Genomic DNA, 9,264 nt, shown 5'->3' on the forward strand with positions numbered 1-9,264 from the left:
ACCATGGGTGACCCTGCTGGTTATTTAAAACACCGGTGGCATAGCCCTCAGAATCACAGCAACTCAAACCACCACAGCACGATAGACAGACGAGTGGTGGCCGTTTGGTTTTATGTCTATACTGTCTCTTTAAATTTCGATGTCAATCTTGATACATTCCTGATATAATCAAGATACAATCAAGATGTTCTCTCCTAATCCTATCAATCCTGGTACAATCAAGATAAGCTTTCCCACTACACTATAGGAGTCAGCAAACTTGCAGAGGCCAGAAAGAAAATACCTTAGGCTCTGCTGGCCATTTAAGGTCTTTGCCACATAGTCTTTGGTTTGGTTTTACAACCTATATCTAAAAATCTTTGGGATCACAAGTAGTTCAGAATTTAGTTTTTCAGAGTTTAGAAAGGTAATTGGCATGTGTCATATACTTTGGAGTCCTGGTGTGGCACTGTGGGATAAAGCACTGAACAGCAAGGTCAATTTGCACCACAACGTGGTCTGATCGAACTCACCAGCCATTCCTTTGGAAATCCTCTCAAGGGTCACTGTGAGTTAGAAACAACTTGATGGCACTTAATAACAACAATATTTTTAGGGCTTCAAAAAGTTCATGAAAAAAATTCCATTATCTTTTAATTCCCTTATTATAGCACATTAATGTTAATGTAGCACAATGTATTTAGTAGGATAATTACAGACTCTAACTTTACGTCAGTTCAGGCTAAGCAGTACCCCCAGATGAGTTTACTGCAAACCAAAACTAAAACAAAAGACCTTTTGTATTCAGAGTGTAATGGGTTTAAGAATTGTAATTAAGGTATGGCAGACTGAAATTGTTTCTGAGAAATATATTCAGGAATTTAAGGAACTTGAGAATGAGTTTTTTAGAGTACCTGTCATTTGCAAAAGGAACACTGTTGGCACAGCAGTTAAAGCACTTAGCTGCCAACCCACTAGCTAGTATGTGGAAGATGAGGCGGTCTGCTCCTATAAACACTTAGTCTCAGAAACCCTTTGAGGCAGTTCTGTTGTGTCCTATAAAGTCACTAGGAGTCGGACTCTACTTGAAGGCAATGAATTTAGTTTTTTGGTTTTGGGTCATCTGTAAATCAGGGACTTCTTCTGCAATTAAACACATATTTTATCTTATAAAGTGCTATTATTTTTTTCCCTAATAGTGACAAACTTCATTATATATAATCAGTGACATTTAAGATGAACTGAGTTTTTTATGATGAATCTTTTTACTGCACAGTGTGTAATATTTGCCCATTTCCCCATTTAGTTCCTGGATGAAATTTCATCTACTGAAACTAAAGAGTCCAGTGGTGCAAGTGAACCCGTGCATCTGAAAGAAGGGTAATTCCATGAACTTAGATCTTAAAGTCATACTTCAGTAGAAACTTTAAATGCATTCAAGGAGCACAGGTCTATGAATGAGGAGATCTGGGGCTACGTTCTGTGCTAGGACTGCCTACGGACCATCAGTCAGGTTATATCACCCTCACTGTGCTGTAATGTAAGATTTACCTGTGAGATATACTTGGTTAACTGGACATAATTCCTTGGCCCCAGAATTGTTTTTAAACTACAGTGAAACTAGGGGTTATTAGAATGCATTGAAAGAGTAACAACGCTATTCAGTCCTAGAGTGTTAGTATTAGAGTTTCAGAGAGAAAATCACCCATTTGGCCATTTGGGGGGGCAGCTTTTATAGCATAAATATTCATACAAATGTTGATTAAAGACTTTATTCCTTAACATGGCCAAAATAAATGCAGGAGTCGGGTGCTAAAGACGTGATTCTTTGTTTGACTGCTTAACTCTGTAAGCTAAATGTTTTCATCTGTTGTTTTGGCAGTGAGATGTATAAAAGAGCTCAGGGAAGAACTCGGATTGGAAAAAAGAATTTCAAGAAACGGTGGTTTTGCTTAACCAGCAGAGAGCTCACCTACCACAAGCAGCCAGGTAGTTGTGTTTATGCTTTATTGAGGGACCTTTTCCTGGTTTTAGATGATGATTTCTATTTTGCTTCTCGATGTGATTCTAGCGAATCTTTTCACTAATATTATTGTTTCTAGTGTCTCACAGTGATACACATACACTGAGAATGTAATAAATATTTGACAGGAGGCAACATGTAAATTACATTTGTCTCACATATTAAATTTTTGGTATTGATGGTGTTCTACAATGTTCTCTGTTTTGTTTTGTTTTTTAAATATCCCTGTCAAAGCCCTGAAGTCATAGTCAACATAGAAGAAGCAAATTAGACTCCCTCAGAACGTGGAAGTTCTTTAACTCCCCGTGCCAAATTAGTAGGAATCAACACCTAGAAAATGAAAATAGCTCAGTGATTTGCTGGAAAGCATCTGCCCCAGATTCCCACAGTAATACCTTAGCTTATGATCCTGTGTAGTCATGTGTCTCCTAGTCTGTTAGCCAAACTATTCAAGATGATTTTTCATAATTCTTCAGAATGGCTTAGCCATAAAGGCTACATATGTCCAAATGCATTAGTAAGACATAAGAAACAAAATGCATTTTTTTTTAAGTGCTCAGATTATTTATTAGGACATAAAAATATCCAAATGGCAAAGATCACCAGGTTACATGTTTGCACTTTCAAACTACATATTTTTTAAACCAGGCATATTTTTTGAAGTTATAACTTAATGTTGATTGATTAGTATATAGATGCTCTTGTTTGTGTCTAACAAAATTTTTTAATTAACGTCATAATATGTACATTATGCTTATCTTAGCAATACATTTAAATGAAATTTAAGATAAGATAGTCGTTGCTCATTAATAAATGAAACTTCTTTCATTAAAGCACTTGCTAATCCCAACATTTAAAAATATTTTTGATTCAATGAATGTAAAACTAATGTTCTCCCATGTAGTCTATCACATAATTCACAATAAAACATTTAAAAAATCTTTTTGGTTCATGATGTTTTTAAGTGCTGTTGAGTTGGTTCCAACTCATAGTGACCCTGTATAGAATTTCCAAGGAGCGGCTGGTGGGTTGCAGTTCAAACTGACCTTGCAGTCCAGTGCTTATCCTATAGCTTGTTCATATACAAACGTAGAATTTTGTCTGTCATTTTATAGTGTTTCTAGATCCAAAGTTTATCCACAATTGTCAAGATAAGAACCTCTGTTCTTTACAATGATGCCAAAAGAATAAAACTCTGTAGAATTATTGGATTACTATAGGTGCAAATGAGAGTCCTGGTGGCGCTGTAGTATAATGTTTTGGACCACAAGGTCAGCAGTTCAAACTCACCATCTGCTCCTTGGAAACCCTACACAGGGACACTGTGAGTCGAACCAACTTGAGGGCACTTAACAACAACAGCAGGCACAAATAGAAGTGCGGTGGGTCTGTAGGACAAGCTGGGATCTGCGAACCACAAGGTCAGCGGTTCGAGTTCACCATCCACTCCACAGGAGAAAGATGAGGCGTTTCTGCTTCCACCAAGATTTATAGGGTTGCTATGAGTCAGAACCAACTCTGTGTGTAATAACAGGTGCAAATTGGTTACTGTGTTTGGCTATTTGCAGAGGTGTCTCAGAAGAAAGGCATTAAAAACCCTGTGGAGCACGTTTCTGCTCTCCATGAGTCAGAATTGACTTGCCAGCAACTGGTTTAATATAGGTATAAAATAGATAGATGAAATTGAGTCCTTCAGAAATTTAGCATGTTGAAATAGCTTTGGAAGAGTGAGCTCTATTAAATGAATTTCAAGGTGATTTACTAGAACCTACAGTTATATGTATCCATACTTTTTGTTTTAACCATTTTGATGGATTTTTCTAAAAATGTATTACATGCTTCCTTGCCTTCTAAAAAAGAATTAATTGAACGTAAGTTAACATTTTCTAGATGACTTGGGGCTGTCATTGATGATACTAAGTTTTCTATTGTGCTGATTTAATGATGTCTTCAGGACTGCTTAAGGGTGTGTGCAGCTGTTTACTCCCCAGCTAAATGGCTTGGACTGTTGTGCTTTGTGTGTTCCTGTGCTTGCTTTATGGAGTTTTTCTCTGTCCCCTTTAAGTTGTATAAGCTTCCCCTTTATCGTCAGAGCATCACCTTAAATTTCTTGCACTATCAGTGAACCGAAATGTGACATCTCACACCCATCTCCTACACCCAACTCCATTTTTTACTGCTAGTCCTAGTGTGGTGCTGTAGGATCATGCACCAGACCGAAAGGTCTGTTTGGACCGTAAGGTCAGTGGTCCAAACTCACCAAGCCGTTCCTGGGAAACCCTATACAGGGCTCCTATGAATTAGAGCTAACTCGATGGCACTATACAACAACAGCAATGTACTATGAGTGAAGATACAAGTACCGTGTTGGATAAAATTATGTGTAATATTAAAAGGCTTTGAGTGGAGACTACAGGACTTTCCCCTATAAAATACGTAAGTTTTGCCGTCTCCTTTTGGTTGTTCAGGGAGTGTTTTCCTTAACTTCCTCTTTCCTAGCTGTTTTCGGGATACCCATACTGCTAATTAAGTAGCAGCCTCTTGTGACACATGTTAGTGTATTATTTTGTTGTCTGAAAGAGTACTTCCCGAATTTTCTATAGCATAACTCTAAATCGCTGAGACTTTCTGGACATTAGTGCTCTGACCTAAGTGTTTCTGCCACTTCTAATCAAAGTAATGTGATCTTTTCCCAGTTCACAGGAAAAGGAATTGATAGAATTTTTCTCAATAAGCTCTTAAATTTCTGCTATATGATTAGCTAAATTTTAACAAGTAATAGCAACTAATCTTTGATACAGCTAACATAAAGTGTGATAAATGAATATTATAGGGCACTCAGTTATCAGTCATGATTTCTTTAATAGTTTTTATGGACTTAGGTGCTTGTAATCATAATTTTATATTGTATGTTTAATATAGTCATTTTTTTATAACACAGTTTTCCTGATTGTAAGCTGGAAGGAAAGAAACTTGATAACCTAGTTTCTTGCCTCTTCTAGCCTTACCTTTGGCATTCTTCAACCAGCTCTTGGCAGTTCCTTTAACATGTTGCCTTTTTCACATTCTTGCTTTTGTATGGATTCTACCTGGAACTCTCTTTTCTTCTTCACATGTGTAATATGTTGCCTTTTAAGCCTCATATCAGATATCTTCTCATTATGCAAGATGTTTATAAGCTTCCAGCTTCCCCTATTGTATTTCTTTATAACATCCTAGAGATAATATCTATCCTACTTTGTTATTACTTTTGTCTGTTTTCTTCCCCTAGACTTTAGATCTTCAATTGTAGAGATCTTTTTTTTTTACTTACTGGCATAAAGGCATTTATGAAATGTTTCTAGTGATTGCTCTTCTTCAAAGAGTGCCATATTTTCCAGATAGATGTACTATCTTAATTATGTTAGGAATTACCATTCTGGGCTTCTAAATTTTTTACCAAGTATACTAGCATTAGTGTGTTAACTAATTCATCTTTGATATTCCGTTCTTTAAGTAGTAAGTATTTCCTACTACTGAGGACCTGTTATATACATAGCTGCATATGCAAGCTTATACAACTGGCCTATGATATCAAATGTTCAAGTTCACTTAGTCTACTGAAAATATAAAAGAAACTTCCACAGTGTTTTAAACATAAATGTGTAATATACTTAGGTTGATTGAGCCTTCACCTAGGCAGCAAGGTAGCTCTATATAGGATAAGCACAAGATTGGCAGTGTGAAGCCCATCAACCACTCCACAGAAGAAAGATGAGGCCTTCTGTTCCTGCAAAGATTTATAGCCCTCGAAAACCCTATACAGGGTCACTGCCTGTTATAACTGACTGGACATCACTTAACAACAGAACAACAGCAGTCTTCACCTGTTCATATTTCCACACATGAAATTTTCCTTGTTAGCTAAAAAATTAAACACGTCAAGAACTCAGTCATGCATTTATTTAGCAGATATTTTATGAATGCCTTATTATATGCTCTGGTAGCTTTATGGGATACAAGTTGGGCTGGTAATCACAAGATTTGCAGTTTAAGTTTACCAGTTCCTCCAAGGGGGAGAAATGAGGCTTTCTGCTCCCATAAAGATTTGCAGCTTCAGTAACTCTACACAGAATCATAGTGAGTCGAAATCAACTCCATGGCCTGCAACTACCACCACCACTATATGCTGAGCACTTCCAGACTCTGGGGAAAGACAGCAGCATTGAAAAAGACAAAGCCAAATCCCTGCCCTTTCGTGGATCTTATGGTTTCCTAGTGGTGGTGGTGTTAGGTACATCAGCTCCATCTTTCCAGCAGCCGTGTAAAGAGTTTCTGAGAAGTAGCTGATGGATTTATACCATTAACCTTGTGGTAAGTACTCCAGTGCTTATCGTACAGCACCACACCAGGACTCCAGAGTCACTAATGTTGTTACGTGCTGTTGAGTCAGTACCAGCTCACAGTGACCCTATGCACAACAGAACATGAAACACTGCACAGTCCTGTGCCAGCCTCACAGCTCGTTGCTTCTGAGCTCACCACCGCTGCCACTGTGCTAATCAATCTTGTTGGGTGTCTTCCTCTTTTTCTCTGACTTTCCACTTTTATCAAACATGATCCCCTTCTCCAGAGACTGGTCCCTCCTAACAGTGTGTCCAAAGTATCCGAGATGAAGTCTGACCATCTGGCTTCCAAGGAACATTCTGGCTCTACTTCTTCCAGCACAGATTTGTTTGTTCTTTTAGGCAGTCTACGATACTTTTAATATTCTCCTCCAACACCATAACTCAAATGCATCAATTCTTTATTTACTGTCAAACTTTCAAATGCATATGAGGTTATTGAAATTACCATGACTTGGGTCAGGCACGCTGTATTCCATTAACTGACATCTTTGCTCTTCAGCACTCTAAAGGGATCTTGTGAAGCAGATTTGCCTAATATAGCACATCGCTTGATTTCCTTAAATGTTGATCTTTGACAACTTCAATTTTTCTCCATTTATCTTGATGTTATTTATTGATCCAGTGGTGAGGATTTTTTATTACGTTGAGGTGCAACCCAAACTGTAGGCTATGGTCTTTGATTTTCATCAGTAAGTATTTAAGTCTACCACTCATCTGTCAGTTTGCCATACTGTGGTGGCTTGCATGTTGCTGTGATTTTGGAAGCTATGCTATGAGTATTTTAAATACCAGCAGGATCACCTATGGTGGACAGGTTCCAGCTGAGCTTCCAGACCAAGACATACAAGAAAGGAGAGATGATGAACTGCTTCTGAATATTTAGTCACTGAAAGCCTATGAATAGCAGTGGAACACTGTCAGCACCAGAATACTGAATATTGAACTATGATGAAGAGTACCAGAATATTATCTGACAAAATAGTTTCCTGGTGGTAGACAATAAACAAAAAGCAAAAATTTATTCACAGGCAGTTCCCAAATTACACATGAGATCTATTTCTATGTCTTTAAGTCAAATTCGTATTTAAGTCAGAACAGTTCATATTTAATGTCAGTCAAATGTTTGTCTTAGTTTATAGTATGCATTTCTGTGCATAAAGCATTCAGGAATCACTTCCAGATACACTAAGTAATTTTGACATAATAATAACAGTGATAATAATAATAGGAGTCCTGGTGTGGCACTGTGGGATTCTGCACTGGACTGCAAGGTCAGTTTGAACTACCAGGTTAGCAGTTCAAGCTCACCAGCCACTCCTCAGAGAACCCTATACAGGGTTGCTATGAGTCAAAATCAAGTTAATGGCACTCAGCAACAACAAACAGCAGTAATATTTTCATGTGTGTTGCAAAGTAGCACCCATTTTATATTATGAACCATCATTGTTGTTGTGAACCATTTATGTACCTCAAATTTTTAATACAATATACTTAACTAGTGTTGGTTTGTAACTATGGGTTGTTCAGATGTTCATAACCCAGGGACTTCCTGTTGTGTGTTGTTAAGTGCTGTCAGGTCAGTTCTGACACATATTAACCCTGTATAGGGTTTCAGAAACCTGTAAATCTTTTCAGGAACAGAAAACACGTCTTCCTCCTGAGGATTGACTGGTGGGTTCGAACCACTGACCCTGTAGTTCGTAGTCCAGTGATTATCCTTCAAGCCACAGAGCTAAATTAGATGGACAGATACAAGAAGGAAGGGAAATAAAAACTAATAGGTTTAGTGAGGAGAGTTGCAGTATTAAAAAGAATAGTCAGAGAAGGCCTTCCTGAGAAAGAGACGTTTCAGCAGAGACCTGAAGATGGTGAGGGAGTGAACCATGAGGCTATGTGGGGTAAAAGGTAACAGAAGCCATTGCAAAGACCCTGAAGCAGGAGCATGCCTGGAGAGTTCAAGAGATACAAGGAAGCTCCTGTGTCTGGAACAAATGAGTATAGGGTAAAGCATAGGAGGTTAGGTCAAATAACAGAAGCATAGTAGCTCTGTAGGATAAACACGAGACTATAAATCACATGGTTGGCGTTTTGAGCCCACCAGCACTCTGTGGGAGAAAGATGAGGCTTTCTGCTCCCACAAAGATTTTAAAAGCCTCAGAAACCAACTCAATGGCAATTCACAACAGTAAAGTCAAGAAGGATCAGGAAAGGGCTGGACATTATAGGACTTTGTGTGCCATTGAAAAGCTTTTCATCTGAATAAGATGAGAAGGCATTGGAGAGTTTTACGGATGAATGGTTTGGCTTATATTTTGATTGGATCACTTATGCTAAGTGGAGAGTGAAGGGGGTGAGTAGACTAGTTAAGAGACAGTTGCAGTAATCCAGGTTAGAGAAGACAATCGGCTATACCTGTTGGTGTCAGTAGAGGTGGAGAAAAGGGGTCACATTCTGAATCTGTTTTGAAGGTACCTACCTAGTCACAGGACTTGCTAGGAGATTGGATATTGGGAGTAAGAAGAGGCCATTCAAGGATAACTTTGGGCCTGAGCAACTGGAAGAATGAGGTTGACTTCTTGAAAATAGATACATGAAAAGTTTTCGTAATGGTAGAAAATCATGTATTTGACTCTTTCAGTTATCTGTAATAATTATAAACTTGGGACAGCATATTGAACAGCTCTTTGAAGGACTCAACTCCAGTAAGAAGAAAACCTTGCTGAGTAAAATTTATGTTTATATGGTGTCTTAGTTATATGGGCGGGAGAAAGATGAGGCTTTCTACTCCCGTAAGGATTTACACCCTCGGAAACCCTGTACAGGGTCGCTATGGGTCGGAACCGACTCGACGGCATGTAACAACAACAACAACAA

At 38.2% G+C, this 9,264-nt stretch overlaps 1 protein-coding gene across 2 annotated transcripts in view; it reads left to right on the forward strand.

Annotated features, from left to right (window-relative positions):
* The window catches only part of RASA2 (RAS p21 protein activator 2), a 168,804-nt gene that overhangs the window by 146,071 nt on the left and 13,469 nt on the right, over positions 1-9,264 (forward strand). The window contains exons 18-19 of one of the 2 annotated variants that reach the window (XM_006869846.1): positions 1,286-1,359; positions 1,862-1,971. In XM_006869846.1, coding sequence (XP_006869908.1) covers positions 1,286-1,359; positions 1,862-1,971 — 184 coding nt within the window. The remainder of the gene's footprint in view (positions 1-1,285; positions 1,360-1,861; positions 1,972-9,264) is intronic. The other variant, XM_006869847.1, reaches the window with a different exon arrangement.

This window comes from Chrysochloris asiatica, unplaced genomic scaffold (genome assembly GCF_000296735.1).
Source record: "Chrysochloris asiatica unplaced genomic scaffold, ChrAsi1.0 scaffold00136, whole genome shotgun sequence".
Classification (NCBI taxonomy): Eukaryota; Metazoa; Chordata; class Mammalia; order Afrosoricida; family Chrysochloridae; genus Chrysochloris; species Chrysochloris asiatica.